At 34.7% G+C, this 16,292-nt stretch overlaps 2 protein-coding genes across 4 annotated transcripts; both read right to left on the bottom strand.

Annotated features, from left to right (window-relative positions):
* LOC18787509 (cyclic nucleotide-gated ion channel 1) lies at positions 1,129-5,960 on the bottom strand. Of its 3 annotated transcripts, none has more exons than XM_020558635.1 (11): positions 5,750-5,960; positions 5,166-5,547; positions 4,491-4,694; positions 4,332-4,391; positions 4,105-4,178; positions 3,898-4,009; positions 3,473-3,748; positions 2,906-3,352; positions 2,391-2,789; positions 1,813-2,265; positions 1,129-1,650 (listed from the first exon to the last, which is right to left on the bottom strand). In XM_020558635.1, the coding sequence occupies exons 1-11, from the start codon at positions 5,776-5,778 to the stop codon at positions 1,258-1,260; spliced, it is 2,829 nt and encodes a 942-aa protein (XP_020414224.1). In that variant the 5' UTR covers positions 5,779-5,960; the 3' UTR covers positions 1,129-1,257. The 3 variants fall into 3 exon arrangements, with proteins under 3 accessions (XP_020414224.1, XP_020414223.1, XP_020414222.1); XM_020558634.1 differs by having other exon boundaries at positions 4,105-4,391; positions 5,166-5,295; positions 5,386-5,547; positions 5,750-5,959; XM_020558633.1 differs by having other exon boundaries at positions 4,105-4,391.
* LOC109947725 lies at positions 8,776-9,798 on the bottom strand. Its single transcript, XM_020558640.1, has 2 exons — positions 9,385-9,798; positions 8,776-9,287 (listed from the first exon to the last, which is right to left on the bottom strand). The coding sequence occupies exons 1-2, from the start codon at positions 9,511-9,513 to the stop codon at positions 8,925-8,927; spliced, it is 492 nt and encodes a 163-aa protein (XP_020414229.1). The 5' UTR covers positions 9,514-9,798; the 3' UTR covers positions 8,776-8,924.

Here is a 16,292-nt window from a genome sequence, read left to right as displayed (position 1 = left end):
AAAAAAATGGGAAAAATTGAATTTGTACCCTTAGATTGCAACAGTCCAATAACAATGACCGTTCAAGTGTGCGACAATTGTATAGTGGCGGGCCCCGCATTGCATCAAAGAAAACAAAATAAGGGGCCAGCTATCACGTGGACTAGTGGGCTTCACCACTGTGCTCCATCAAATGTGGGCCCATTGTATACAAGCGTTGGGAGTAATTTCGGGCCATAGAACTCTAATTTTGGATTTGTGACTCTCCCGCTGAAAAGCGCCTTACACAACCAGTGGGCCCAATTATCTAACATATTTGCTCCACTTGAGGACCATTTTCTGATTTCGAATCTACAAGAACAAGTTTCCCGCTTGAACCTTTCAACATGAGATGTACATGTAGAAAACCTACTTGTATTTCTTTCAAATTAATTCAATATAAAAGTTTAGTTCCTCAAATAAGAAAAGAGTTTAGAATACGTTTTGGTCAACAACTTGACTATAAATTTTGGAAGGTAATTTATAAATAGGGTTAATTTTAACTTGGTATCCTGCAATTTTATGCCTTTTCGACTGAAAAGAAAAAAGAATTTTTGCTATTTCAAGTCAGATGTCCTATTTTTTTTTGTTAGAAAGTCAGGTGTCCTTGGGTATACATCCAGTGCAAGGTGTGTAAATTAGAGATTAAAAAGGTCCAAGTAACTTTTTGGTTTAATAGTATTTCTTATGTTAAAGATATAACTCTAATTTCTCTCTCTCTCTCTCTCTCTCTCTCTCTTGTTGATAATTTTTTTTTATAAAAAAAAATCATAAAAATGGTAATATAAAAAAATTGAACGGGAGAGGTCTAGTACTATTTATGTAAACAAAAAAAAGTTGCAGAAATTTATTTCATCAATTAAAAACAAAAAAAATCCTAACTTAACCCTCAAAATATTGTTGCTAACGATCCAACTAATCACATACCTCACATCCATCCTCATAGGGCTAGCTTGAGCATTGGCAATTGTTTTCATTGGATTTGATTTTGATCCAAACAAGTAAGTCATTGTTATAAGAGCAGTTATTCATGCACTTGAATCTTGTATTCAAATTCCTCTTTTTTTAAATATCATTTGTATAAAAATAAATAAATAAATGAGTGACACATGTCGAGAAAAGAGCCAGGGGCAAAGTTCTTAAAACGGAAGGAGATATGCGGTGCGTTTGGACAGGGAAGAATTTCATGTACAGAGAGCACATGGCATTCTAACAGTTACAAAGCCCAGAACAAAATTGCTAATAAACTTGAATAATTGAACAATCGATTATAGGTGCACTTCGACGAGGCTGAACCTTAGCCAGGTCATTAGCCATAAGAACCAGAACTTCAACTTCACCAATGGCCCGAAAACTAAAAGGAGATAAGGGCAACTCGGCAAAAAAGACGGTATATTTAGATCGCGCCCAATATTCTATAAGGTCGTCTCCACTGTGATTTGAACGTTCTGCTTCATTGCGGTAATGTTTCCAGTATTCGTTTGTCACCGCAACAACTCCCTTCACGATGAAGAACATCATTTCCATTGGTTTATTCAGTTGAATAATGTCCTCATCTTCATACTTTCTGGGCCTAAGATGCTCACATATTTCTTTCAACACTTTCTCATCCATAGTTTTAAGTCTTTCCACCTAGGATTGGTTACCATGTTTGTTGAAGCAAAGAGAGAGAATTAGAAATATAATAAGTAACATATCATATAATCTATTAAAATAGAATAAGTGGATATATGTAAGGAGATATTCTACTTTCCTACAAATCATAGTTTGTTGCACGCATGTCGACAAACTTACATTCTTAACTATAGTCAATGGGTCCCGAGTCAAAGACTCCGACTGAGAATATGTAAGGAGGGTGCTCTCACTGGTGAAATTCGATCTGAATTTTGAGAGTACACTCTTCAAGTCGTCGGCACTGAGAGCAAGGATTTCAACAGTACCATGGGGCCCGCTTACCGCAGAACCAGTTGGCAAAGGTAGTTTGGCAGGAAAGGAGCTATGTGATACCCAAGTTGTGACCCAATGTGCAAGTTCTTCTCCATAGAAACCTCCCATTTGACAGGTTTTTGGCCCTTCAATAGTGCTATCGCTTTTAATGTTTACAACTCCGCGCACAACGAAGAACATCATTTTAAGTTGTTTTTTCTCTGGAATGATAGGGGTGTTTGCAAAAGGGTAGGTCATGGTGTATAGACGCTCAGAGATTGCTTCTAACACTTGTTTGTCCATTTCTCGAAATATTTCCACCTAGAATTAGACATAAATTGTTAATTAAAAAGAATATATGAAGGAATTCTAAAAGACAGGATGATCATGGGTTTAGAGTGATGTGTTCTTCATTAAGTTCCAAACAGAGAGATGGAGCAACTTACTTTCTTTAGCCTAGTCAACCGAACAAAAGTAAAAAGATCTAACGGAGAGGCGATCTTGCTGAAATGTGACACGAAGTTATCAGAGGCTAAACTCTTCAAGACTTCTGCCGTTAGAACGAGGAATTCAGCATCGTTTGAGTCTACTTTAGCAGTACAGGTCGACAAGGGTAGTATCTCAGGAAAAGACTTATCCAGTACCCACTCAACAAGTTCTTCTCCAAAAATATTTCCTGCACGACCGGTCTCATCATTTATTACCTTTCCCCTCGTGACGAAGAACATCATGTTAAGTGGTCGGTACTCTTGAACAATGTTGACGTTGTGTCCATAGACGTTCGATTGAAGATGTTCAGACATTGCTTTCAACACTTGTTTATCCATGTCTCGAAGCTTCGGCACCTAGAGGTAGATATTTTAACAAATATAAAGACAAAATAATATATAAATCGAATAAGTAACATCATTATTACTGTATCTGTATAGGTTTATGTCTTCCTAAGGAGAGAGGAACTTACTTGTTGTAGCATTGTCACCTTGTCACAAGTCAAAAGCTCCCAATGCGAATCCGTTTGTTGACTTTGACTGAGACTCATCTTCAACTTATCGAAATCTGACCTGAATCTAGAGCGTATACTGACCATGTCGCTGGCCAAGAGAACAAGGGCTTCAACATCATCAATGGCCTGAACAGACTCGGTTGCTAAAGGTCTTGTCCCCTCATGGAAGGACGTCCATGATGGCCAAACTAGAAGTTTCTCTCCATACAGATGTCCGGCACGTCGTTGGAACTTACTGGAACAATCTTTCTTTTTAATGATTACACGTCCGTCCACGACAAAAAGCATCATTTCAAGTGGTTGATCCTCTTTAATAATGATTTGATTATTAGTATAACTCCTGGGCTTAAGATGCTTTGAGATTTCTATCAAAACTTGTTCATCCATGTTTCGAAATGGTGGCACCTAGGTTTAGATGCAGTGTTTAATAAAAGTAACCACCAATTAGAAATCTAATAAGTAATTAAGCTAGGATGGATAATTGTTGTGAAAAAATATATACTAAAGCGATGAGTTTGTACGAACCTCTACATTCTTCAGCCTACTCAAGGGCTTGCAAGTTTCGATATAGTCTTGAAGTTCCCGGGGAAGAATAGAGAGGATTTCCTGATCCACATCAATATCCCAGTTTTCTTCAAGTTCTAGTCGTACCTTTTCCATGATATCCGGCTTTCTACGCAGGGGAGTGCCATTTTTAGATAACCATAATTCTACATCTCGGCCTTTTGCTTTCATCTTCCGTTCAAGTCTCATCTTGCGTCTGTGCGACTCTAATCTTTCAGTATCTAACAGCACATATGTCTATTTCACAACAACAAGGTTAAGCCTCATTAATTCTGCATTTTTATATATCCCAAAAGCCAGCCATACTCAAATGAGAAAAGAAAAGATCATGAGGAGCTTTAAACTTAAAGAAAACTTTATATATAAAAATATTCACCGCACCAAACCTGCAAATTCCCAATGAGATATACAAATAGTAGCAAGCCGATTATAGAAATACAAGCCACAAAGAGGATTTCCCATGTATTGGAGCTCGGCTCAAGATTTGAAGCAAGAGAACTGGAAAAAGAAATGGATCACAAATTTGGACTTTTATTTATTTGTAATAGTATAGCTCAATCTGCCAAGATCAAAAGGGTTTCACATGTACAAACCTCAAATTCCGCAAGCCCCAACAAAAACTGTTCGAAAACTTCAGTGGATAGTTTGTTGACCACAATATTCCCGACTGAAGGACACTTAGATATATACCAAAATCAAAGAGAGTTGTATTTGATGAATTTATAGGGCATAAATTATCTAGAACCGTAATATTTCTCAATGTATGGTGATCATGACAGTTAAAAGTACTAGGGCCACATCCATTTTCATATTGACATACATGTTGCCAGCAACTTGTCATTCGTTGAACAGCAAAAAAGTACCAAAAAGCTCCAAGTACCTAAAGAACTCAACAAGTTAGCTATGAGAAAATGTTAAATAACGCTAATAAGTTCTCATAAAAAGAAGTTTTTAAATAATTTATGATGTTGAAACTTACATGACTAGCAAGGATGTATAGGAAAAAATTGAGTAAACCTTTAACCCATAATGCGGTATGTCCTTTGAAAGGTTTTTTGGATTTCTTGCATGACAAGTAGATGCGAAGAACTCGTGGTACATATTGCACCATAACAAGAAAGTTCATAAGCTTCCTTAAAGATCTTGAGGCCCTCATTTTTGAAAAGAAAATGAGAATTATCACCTGGGGTACACATTGCAATAATATTAACAACATATCGTGAGATAAAATATTGACTGTCCTAAATTCAAATACAACATTGCATTTCAGATTTTATACTTGTTGGGGTCAATATCACATTTCATTTGGTCAATTGCATTTCATATTTTATACTTTTTGGGGTCAATATCACATTTCATTGGTCAGTAGCATCGCAGGTGGTCCTAATCTCTTATGCTTTTATACTGAAATTAATATATATATATATATATATATACATAAATTCTCCTATATGAGATATTATTACCGTGCGTACACCATGTATTTTATACTACCCATTCTTGCTTTGTCTATATTTACATTGACATTCACACAATAATAATGAGCGAACATTCAAATGAGAGAATAACTATTTATATATATAATTTCACGCAGACAAAACAGTGAGATTGGAAAAATAATTAACTCTAGTCTAGATTAAAGGGCTTCTCATACCTGTGGAAGAGGAAGAATAGCTAAAATGTCAACTATGATGTATGACTGCCATATCTTCCTTAGTTCAGCTAACTTGGACGACCAACTTCCGGGAAGAAATAGTTTGATTAAGTTTGAACAAATCTTATATCTGTAAACTTGAAAGACAATATTTGCTATATAAAACAGATCTGTGACCGATCGTGAGACAAGAGCTGTAATCTTCAAGTTGTTGTCCAACCTCAGACACTTCATATCGTAGTTAAGGATAGGAACGTAGAGGAACAAAGGATCCAGTGAAACGGCAAACACACATGATGTTATAAACATGAAATTCCACTTTTGTACATATTTCGGGGCAGAATTTTCCGTTATCGTCTTTGAATTCGGGTCATCTGCAATGCTGAGCAAGACAAAAAGAAGAAAACAGTTAAGGTTCCCAAGTAACAAAATCTTTATTAAGAGAGAGACGGAAGAAATCTGATAAGTAAAGAACTTCTTTCTTTATAAGCATGTGAAATTTGCATATATATATATATATAAGAACTTTTGTTTAAGAAAGGAAAAAAATGAAAATGGTGCATGTTAAAGTCGGAGAAACTAACCTTGCAACGTTCACTTCCGTAGCCGCCATGCACAACTCAAACTCTTATTTCCTTTTCTTTTTCTTTTTGGGCAGAAACACTTGAAAGAATTCTGGAATTTGCAAATGACGGAGCAGCTCCCTTATGGAACCAAATTTGAGATCTCAAATTTTCTACAACTGATGAAGTCAAGTTATAAGAATGGTAGATAGAAGTAGATGCAATAACCGCTGTTAATAGAATTGACTTCAACCCATGCAGTAGTTGAAAATATAATAATATTTCATCCTGGCAAGTTGTTTGAATTCATTGATTGCAGTACTAGTTGTTATACTAAAAAATGTATTGTTTAAAAAAAAAAAAAAACATTTTCAAATGCTTGGCCACAAAAAATAATTGTGATTGCTGTACTAGTTGTCATGTTTTGTTGTGATTAGGGGAAAATCCCTCATTAATCGTGGTTTGAACATCTCAACATGATTGCATGACTTTGAAATGACATATTTTATAGGTCATCGAGTACCGCCAACTTAAGGCTATCATCTCAGGTAGACAAAATATACATCAACTTGATTCATCTTCATCCACAGATAAATCAAACTGTAAAACGTATCATTCTTGCTTTTGTTGAAACTTGAAACTGAACCCTAAGCGCCCTACTTCCCCGACTCGCACACATAAAGTGTTGACGTGAGTCTCCTAATTAATCAAGGAGATTTACTTCCTTGATTAATTAAGGGATTTACTTTCCTATTTTTATATAGTTGATAAATCATTGTATAATTATGAGATACTTTTCTAATTCTTTGCTGTATCTAATTCCTTGTATAGCACATGTAAACTCTTATATATACCTCCTTATGGAGAAGAATAAAGATAACCTAATACATTCAAACCATATTCATATTTTAGCAAGAAGAAAAGCTACTTGGATTTTTATTATATAAATTCAATAGAAACAAATGTTGAATAGGTATTAATTGGTCAAGAACTTGATAATAAACTGTAAAACATATAATTTTGCATATACACATGTTCAAATTCCCAAGAGTAAGGTTGGGGAATGACCATAATTTGCCCAAAGCAAGTTCTTACACTGGAGTTTGTGACAAATCCAGCAGTAAGGAATTTATGTACAAAGAGCACAGGACATTCTAAAGTTACAAAGAGACTTAACAAGAGACTTAGCATGAGCTTATAAGGAGCTGGACTACTTTCCCTCGATAAGGCAAAACAACTAGCATATAGGAATACAATTGGCAGCCACAATGCATGCACTCACGTCACGTGCGAAAGGTGTATGAGAAGTATCCAAATGCCAATAAAGGGAGCAACATTGTTTGGTTTGACAGAGAAAAAAACAGAGGACAAACAGAGGGGGGAAAAAAACAGAGGACAAACAGAGGAGGGAAAGGTTGGTGTATGTTCACCAACAAAAAAAAAAAAAAAGGTTGCTATTGGTAGGTATAGACCTTCGTTAATTAATATATGAGAATGAGAATATTCGAATGATATCTCAAGTGTTCCAAATTAACCGTTTGGATTAAATTGAACCAAATTAACCATTGAATTAAATTTGACTAAATTAATGATTAAGAGAATGAGGCTATTTGAATGATATCTAATTGGTTATTCTGAGTTGGTACCACGTGAGATCATAAAAAGTGTGCCAAATTACTCTCACTGTTGTAATGTTTTGAATGTTTGATGACACAATGAGTCTGGATTTTGATTTTTCTATATTGATATTGTGCAATTATGTCAAAAACCATATTTTATGGAGTTCCATTAATTAATGTGGGACTAGGAAAACATTGATAGGCATCCTAGGAACACCAAAGAAGACAAAAGGCAAATAATTAAGATTTCAAACGTTTGCAGGTTGCTAATTGACTAAGACCTTAAACATGACAGTTGGAACTTGGAAGGGAAAACAGTAATCTATAATAAATTTCATATTAAAACAATAATCTATAATAAACTTCTCCGAGTCTTTTTATAATAAATTCGTCCTTTCAAACCAAAGCAAAAGTTTTAGTTAATTACCAATGATCCTACTTACATGGTAATTGTTTGTTGCCTCCTCAACTTCTTTCGCACTAAATGTTCTACATGTGGTTGTTCCCACAACTCCTAATTGCAGATAACCTAAAATTTTCTTCAAGTGGTTATCCTCAAACATATATTGCCTTTCGAATTTAAAGACCACACTCGCGACGTCGCTAACCATGAGAGCAAGGGCTTCAACATCACCTGTTGCCTCAGCGGACTCGGTTGCCAAGAGTAATAACCGAGCAACTCTTTTTTTTTTTTTGGTTGACTTTTTCTTAATATATAGTTAACCGAGCAACTCTTCCTACTAGTGTGAATGAGGAAGCAACTTCATATTGGGAACTTTTGTTGTTGTTTTTTATAGGAACTCATTGCGAACATGTTAATTGTGCCAGTGACCAAACAAATCAAAGGTCGGAGCATATAATTGGGAACTTTTGTTGTTGTTTTTTGTTGCTGTTTTTGTTGTTTTTGTTAGGAACTTTTTTGTTTTTTTGTTAATTGTGCAAAAAAAAAAAAAAAAACAAAGTAAATAAACCTCGTATTATCTGGTTCCAAACAAACTTCTAGTATCTCATTTTAAAAACTCTTTTATTTTACATTATCTGGGAAATTGGTTTCACACATGCGCAAATATTACATATGGATTTGGTTTATGGACCATTATTTTGTTGTAATTAGAGGAAAATCCCTCACTAATTGCCCCTTGAACATCTCGACATACCTACCCAAACCCAATGAGAGGCAATTGGCAGCAGCAAGACTTGTGCCCACAGCAACCGTCATCATGTCATACTATAAACACAAATGAAAGACCAAGAAAACAGAGATTCTCTCAACATACATAATTTTCTTGTTGCTTATTGACTAACACTTAAAAAAATAATAATAAATATAAATCACGTGTAAACAAGCACCCAAATAGTTGTATCAATTATTTATTCTCTCAAAGCAGAGCAAACTTAGCAACTCTTCCCAAGAAGCGGAGCGGATCAGTGCGTATATGCATCTAGCATCATTTGATCAATCGTTCATTAACTGGAAATCCAAACAACTTACAAACAAACAAGCTTCAGACAAGGAAACTACGTATGTACATAAGCAGGAATATAATATAAAGACAATTCATTATTTGCACATAATACTAACGAATATGATCACCAGGCTGAACCTTTGCCATGTCCTCGGCCTTAAGAACCAGAACTTCAACTTCACCAATGGCCCAAAAACTAAAAGGAGAGGTGGGCAATTTGGCAGGAACGCTGGTAGATTTAGATTGTAGCCAATGTTCTATGAGGTCATCTCCACTGTGATTTGGACGTCCTCCTTCATTGCGGTAATGTTTCGAGCTCCCGTCTGTCACTGACACAACTCCTCTCATGATGAAGAACATCATTTCGATTAGTTTATCCTTTTGAATAATGTACGCATCTTCATAAGTTCTGAGCTCAAGATACCCACATATTTCTGTCAAAACTTCCTCATCCATAGTCTCAAGCCTTTCCACCTACAAATTAGAAATATTATGATTAATATATATATATATATAGAGAGAGAGAGAGAGAGAGAGAAAGGTCTGGTTCTCTTCATCCAGAGGAACTTACATTCTTTAGGATGGTCAACCAGTCCCGAGGCTGATCGGAATCTGTAGGGAGGGTGAAATCAGAGAGTACACTCTTCAAGTCGTCGCTTTGAGAGCAAGTATTTTCACAGAACCACCATGGTAGGGGCATAGCGCAGAATCAGGTGACAAAGGTAGTTTGGTAGGAAAGGTCTGGTGTGATACCCAAGTTATAACCCAATGTGCAAGTTCTTCTCCATAGAAACATCCCAATTCACAGGTTTTTTCCACGTTCACGTCCATAGCACTTTCGCTTTTAATTTCTACGACTCCTCTCACGACGAAGAACATCATATGAAGTGGTTTTTTCTCTTTAAGAATACACTGATTGGCATTGAAGTTCATGGGCTTAAGACGCTTGGAGATTGCTTTCAACACTTGTTCGTCCATTTGTTGAAAGCTTTCCACCTAAAATTAGATAGATGTGACATTGTCAGTTAAGAAAAATATAAAGCATATCTTCTAAAAGTTAGTACTGGCTAGCTAGGATGATATATAATGATTTTAATTGGTTTTGTCTTCTTCATTAAGTTCTAAACACTTGCTTGAATACATACGTACTGCAGGTGGAGCTTACTTTGACGCATTAATTTGACAAACATAAAGAGAACATTATATAAATCAAATAAGTAATATCATGCACAACTTCTTGTAAATCGACTTGGAGCTTACTTTCTTAAGTATAGTCACCATGCACAACTTCTTATAAATCGACTTGGATTTAGAGCTGATGCTCTCCATATCTGTGGCATAGAGAACAAGGGCTTGAACGTCATCAATGGCCTCAACAGACTCATTTATTATGGGTTTTGCGTCACTAGAGGAGGTCCCCAATGGCCCTAACTCTCCTTTGAACCTTTCAATACATCTAGTGCAAGGTGTGTAAATTAGAGATTAAAAAGGTTAGTTGCGGAATTAATGCAGGTATGAATGAGAAAATAAATTTCCATGGATAAAGTCTTCACGGTTGGCCCTTCTTAATAATGACACCTTGTGGGTAGATTGCAAATTGTTTATTATTCAAACTTTTAATCAGATATCATTTTTATAAATAAATAAAAAGGGAGATTTACTATTATACCCAATATAGGAGCTCAAATTATTAAAAAAAACCCTATATGAAATGGACTTTAGAAACACACTCAAAACTCATTTACAACATAATAAAAATGCTCTTAACTTCTTTTAAATTACAAAACTGCCATTAATTTCTTAAAACAAACCTAACCAAAAAACTCATAAAAATGCTCAAAACACTCAATAGGGCATTAAAGTAATTTAATAATCAAAATTAAATTTAATAGGGCCAGCTATCTCTTTTTGGGTTTTTTTTTGGGTATGTTTATAGAAATTAAATGGTGTATAGTTTATTTACAGTTTTAATTCTAAGAATGGGTATACGACTAAATATCTCTATAAAAAAATAGATAAATTAAAAATCATTAAGATATTTAGTTGTAAACAACACAATAGACGAATATTGTACTTTAAGAAAACAACACTAAAATGATAACCATATAATGAAGTGGTCAAATAATTTGAATGTTGCTAAATGAACCATAAAATTAACTGAGTACACTCTACTACCAAACTATTTATTGAATTACTAATTTACCCTAATATAATATCAAAAAAGAGATATTGAATTGTGAAACAAATATAATTTTAATAAGTACACTCTACTCACTATATTCAACCATAATCAAACATAGAGAAATTTTTATATTGCTTTCTATCTACGGCAAACAACACAGCAAGCAAGATAAACGCCTTATGGAGAAAGGGTGTATTTTGGTTTTTGCATTTATTACTGTGAATAGCTTTGGCAGTTGTTTTTGGATAAATCTGCATATGCTTGTAATTACACACAAAATTTGAGTGATCCTTCGTTTTAAGTAACCAGAATAGACGGCTTTCATTTTCATATTAAATGCTTTATATTCGTTAATATTTTCTCTTCTCGTCCATGTTACTTTTGTTTTTGTTTTTGTTTTTTTTTGTTTTGAGTGGCTATTATTTATCTCAGAGTTTGGTGAACATCATTGTTCTTACTGTTATTGTGCCCCACATTTCGAAGTAGACTGTAGTGTGTGGTAAATATTAACACTTGCAGCATTCAATAATTCCTAACTCAAGTGATTTTTTGTTAGGATAATGTTTGAAGGAATAGCTAAAAAATAGACGTTTCGATCATTGAAAAACAATGTGTATGAGTCCTACAAGTGTGTCCCTCAAATAAACGTATTTAAAATATCAATTAAAACTCTCTATATATTATACTACGCAAAACAATGAGATTGGAAATGACAATTAATGTGAGACCCCAGAAAATTTTGAAAATAATTGTTAAGCTTACTACAAAAATTGCACGTCCAATTTGTGGTCATTTGGATTTTCATGAATTAAATATTGGTATATTCATGGAAGAATTTAATTCCTGGAAATTTAACGTTGGAATTTTGGTATTTTTAATGCCATTGAAAAATAGTAGATGTCTCCATGACATAGAAAATATTGTTGTGTGCGAAAGATGAACTGTTTTTGGATACCATATTATTTGGTTTTATGGATGCTTGACTTTGGATTTCCAAAGTTTTGGAGGGTATACGCATGCGGGCATTATCCTCAACGACCTAAGGGTGAAGCGGGCATAGTTACTTCCCTAGGTTTTGATTCCCTAAACCTATGGAGGGGCTACATAGACCGGCTTTTTCATGTAGATTATAATCCTCAAGCGTCATCTAGTGTTGTTCCTAAATCTGTCAGTACTTCTTGTTTATTTCCTTCCTCTATATAAACTTTGGATGGTTGGTGTGTATTTAATCTTTATGGGTTGTAAAATAACTTTCTAAGGTTATTAGTACTCTTCCTTGACCTCTGGGGTTGGTTTCTCATCAATAAAGTTTATATAATGTTTTATTCATTTTTTCGTTGTTATTAACAATTCTGATCCAACCCGTTTTAATTAAATAAAAGATTTAGGGCCAGTTTGGGATTGTTGTGTTGTGAAAATAATCGTTGTCAGATTTGCTGTGAGAGAAATCAACTGTGAGATAAAGCAGTTTGGCGTTTGCTAAACTTTTTGTTAAAAGTGTTGTTGGTACAATAATCAATTTCTAAGTGTTAGGTAAATTTTTTTGTGAAAGTGTTGTAAAAAATGAAATTGAGAATAAATAAACATAATATGCCTCTTACCTGAGTCCTGTGGCTTTTCAGGAGTATGCTTCAATTGATTGAACAAGAAAAAATAATAGGAAGAATAGAAGAGATTCAAGAGAAGGAGAACTCTATGAAAAAGATGGCATGAAGAAGCAAAGGGATGCGAAGGAGAAAAAGCACGAAGAGAAGAGATTGCGTGAAAAAGATTGGGGTATTTTTGGAAGTTTGTAAATTTCATTAAACCCATCGCCTCTTTGAAACTGATTCTTGCATAATCAGAAAATGAAAGCACATTATTAGCTGCTTTCCCTTATAGCTTTCTCTCACAACAATTTTTAATAATAAGTGATTTTTATCACAATTTACCAAACAGGTTGGGCTTGTTAAAATTTTAAAAAAATCACTTATTACCCCAAATAAACAATGTCAAACAGACACTAAATAGTCTAATAACCATGAGTTTGGATATACATTACATGACTTATTACAAGGTTTTCAAAGAAAAACTAGCTAGAATAACTCAACACCTCATGTGTAGCATGCAAATTGCTATTCTGCGATGACGATTGCATTTGACAATTCAAACGACTTTCATCTTGAAAACAATTTTACAAATTATTTTAGAAATTAGTGTAGCTCCATTTACACATGCAATTTACTATGTATGTATATATATAGTCAACATAAAAAACAGAAAGGAATCACTATTTGATTTAAGGATCAATATTATGTTGTGATTAGGGGAAAACCTCTCAGTAATGGGATCTAAACACAATTGCCGTTTAAAGATCTCTACATGATTGCATAGACCTTGAAATGATTTGCATTTTATAGAGTCAACGAGTACCGCCGCCATCTTATAAGGATACCTTTTCGGGTAAACAAAATACAGCAACTTGGTTCAACTTATCAAGCTAGCAAATGTATCATTCTTGCTCTCATTGAAACTTGAAACTGAACCCTAAGCCCCCTACTTCTCCACACTCGCGTTATCGTGCACGTTGAAGAAAAGCTAATAAATTCAATAAAAGCAGTGTTGAATAGGTTTTGGGCAAGAACTTGATAATAAACTGCAAAACGTAATTTTGCATATATACGTGTTCAATTTCCCAATAGTAATGCCAGGTTGAGGAATGACCATAATTTTTCCAAAGTGTTGCTATTCCTACCACCCTGTCTTATTTTCCCACCCACCTTATCTTCAAAATTTTTAAAGCAAATTTAACTTATTGTAAAATGACTTTTAAGGACTTAACTCTAAGTTAACACTGTTAAGTCAAGAAAATATAAGTAAAAATAAAAACAGAAAATTAGAATAAATAAATAAAAGAGCCCAGCAAACAACCCTCAGACTACCCACCCAACCCCGTGACGACCAAGATTGATTGATGTTAAGAAATAGTTAAATTGGAAACTTGGAGGAATAAAGGCCATGAAGTTGCTGATATTGATGAAGACTAGGATGAGCGACTTTGGCAGGCAATGCAGTCAAAGTGTCGTCTTAGATCTGGGCCAATTGATATAATATTTCTCATGGGTTGATTGAAATGGAGAGAGGAGAAGAATGTTAGATTGGGGTTTGAAGGTGTTGGTCAATACAACTGAAATAATGGTGAAAGAGACATGAGGAGGCCGGAGGAGGGGATGCTTGGCCCGAGGTGGAACGTATGGGTGGTTCTTGTTAAAGTTTGATGGAGTGTGCGGTGGGTGGTTGCTGAAAACCTTTTTTTTTCTTTTAAATTTTTTCGGACTCAATTAATAGTGTTAAGTTAGGGTTAAAAGTGTTAAGTGAATGGAAGGGTATTTTAGGAATAATGGTGGTGCAAAGATAGGATTGTGATTTTTCAAATTTTCATGGTGAATGGGAAGATAAGGTGAGTGGGAAAATAGGATAGGTGGGTGGAAATAGCAGCACTCTTTTTCCAGGGCAAATCCAGCAGTAAGAGATTTATGTACAGTAGGCACAGGACATTCTAACAGTCACAAAGCCCGGTACGAATTGATAATAAACTTGAATAATTGAGCAGGCCACAATATGTAGATTTAATTTATGATATATATGCTTTCACCAGATCTGTGTAATTGCAGACCAAACCTGTCCTTGGACTTGGACAAGTAATTTTACCGTCATTCTTCCTGGCCATTTCTTCGAGAGCCTGCCAAATAAAAAATAAGTTCTGAATATTTCCAAACGGCATAGCCAAGATTGTCTAATACTAGTAAAATGCATGCGAACCTTAGAGCTGTAGACATAGCCATTGGGCAGTGTTCGGAGTATATTGAAAAACTAAGAGACTTAGCATGAGCTTATAAAGAGACGGACTACTTGTCTTAGATAAGGCAAAACAATTAGCAGCTGCAATGCATACACTCACGTGCTAAAGGTGAATGAGAAGTGTCTAAATGCCAATAAAGGGAGCAACATTGTTTGGTTTGACAGAGGAAAAAAACAGAGGACAAACAGAGGGAAAAAAAAAAACAGAGGGGGGAAAGGTTGCTATTGGTATAGAACTTTGGTAATTGATATATGAGAATGAGACTATTCGAATGACATCCCAAGTGTGCCAAATTAACCGTTTGGATCAAATTGGACTAAATTAACGGTCAAGAGAATGAGACTATTCGAATGATATATATTTAATTGGTTAGTTTAAGTCGGTGCCTTGTGAGATAATAAAAGTGTGCTAAATTACTCTCACTGCTGTAATGTTTTGAATGTTTGATGATAGTATGAGTCCAGATTTTGATTTTTCTATGTTGATATTTCCATTAATTAATGTGGGGCTAAGAAAACAGTGATAGGCATCCTAGGAACACCAAAGAAGACAAAAGGCAAATAATTAAGATTTCAAACGTTAATTTGCAGGTTGCTAATTGACTAAGACCTTAAACATGACAGTAATTTATAATAAATTTCATATTAAAACAATAATCTATAATAAACTTCCCCTCAAGATAAAAAAAAATAAATCAAAGCAAAGCAAGTCAACTTAGCAACTCATCCGGCTACCCCGCATTAAAAAAAAAAACTCATCCTGCTACCCAATGAGAGGCAATTGGCAGCAAGACTTGTGCCCGCAGCAACCCGTATGAATTATAATTTATAAACACATATGAAAGACCAAGAAATCATATAATATAATTGACGAACACCTTAAAAATAATAAAATCACGCGTAAACACCCATATAGTTATGTATATATTTGTCAGGAGCCCAGCAGTATTTTTTTTTTTTTTTTTTAAAGAAATGTTAAGTTATAGCACCAACAGTAGATCTGGACTTCCTAGAGTCTTTTTATAATAAATTCGTCCTCTCAAACCAACGTTTTAGTTAATTACCAATACTCAACTTAGCAACTTTTCCAAACAAGTGGATGATCAGATGCATACTACAATCACAAAAAGCACAAAAGATTTCAAGCATAATTTGCTAATTAATTGACTAAAAATGACACCGAATTCAACAAAAAGTAGTTAATAAAATTTGATTAAGAGTTCATTATTGCAATTGCATTTGGCAATTAATTCAATCAGACTTGCAGACTTCAGTTTCTTAGAAGAAAAGTTTTACTACGAATTCGACAAGGCTGAACCCTAGCCAAGTCGTTGGCCATAAGAACCAGAACTTTAACTTCACCGATGGCCCGAAAACTTAAAGCAGAGATGGGCAACTCCTTAGGAAAGGCAGTATCTTTAGATCGCACCCAATAATCTATAAGGTCATCTCCACCG

The sequence above is a fragment of the Prunus persica genome, chromosome G2, assembly GCF_000346465.2.
Source record: "Prunus persica cultivar Lovell chromosome G2, Prunus_persica_NCBIv2, whole genome shotgun sequence".
NCBI lineage: Eukaryota > Viridiplantae > Streptophyta > Magnoliopsida > Rosales > Rosaceae > Prunus > Prunus persica.
This window is presented reverse-complemented; position numbering and strand designations above follow the sequence as displayed.

Excerpts from the sequence above, each read along its gene's own strand:
- LOC109947725 (XM_020558640.1), bottom strand. The coding sequence starts at position 9,513 with ATGCCCCTACCATGGTGGTTCTGTGAAAATACTTGCTCTCAAAGCGAC. Across the intron at positions 9,288-9,384 it reads GGTTGACCATCCTAAAGAAT|GTGGAAAGGCTTGAGACTAT; the intron begins GTAAGTTCCTCT and ends TCTAATTTGTAG.
- LOC18787509 (XM_020558633.1), bottom strand. The coding sequence starts at position 5,778 with ATGGCGGCTACGGAAGTGAACGTTGCAAG. Across the intron at positions 5,548-5,749 it reads ACGGAAGTGAACGTTGCAAG|CATTGCAGATGACCCGAATT; the intron begins GTTAGTTTCTCC and ends TGTCTTGCTCAG. Across the intron at positions 2,790-2,905 it reads AGGTGACAATGCTACAACAA|GTGCCGAAGCTTCGAGACAT; the intron begins GTAAGTTCCTCT and ends ATCTACCTCTAG.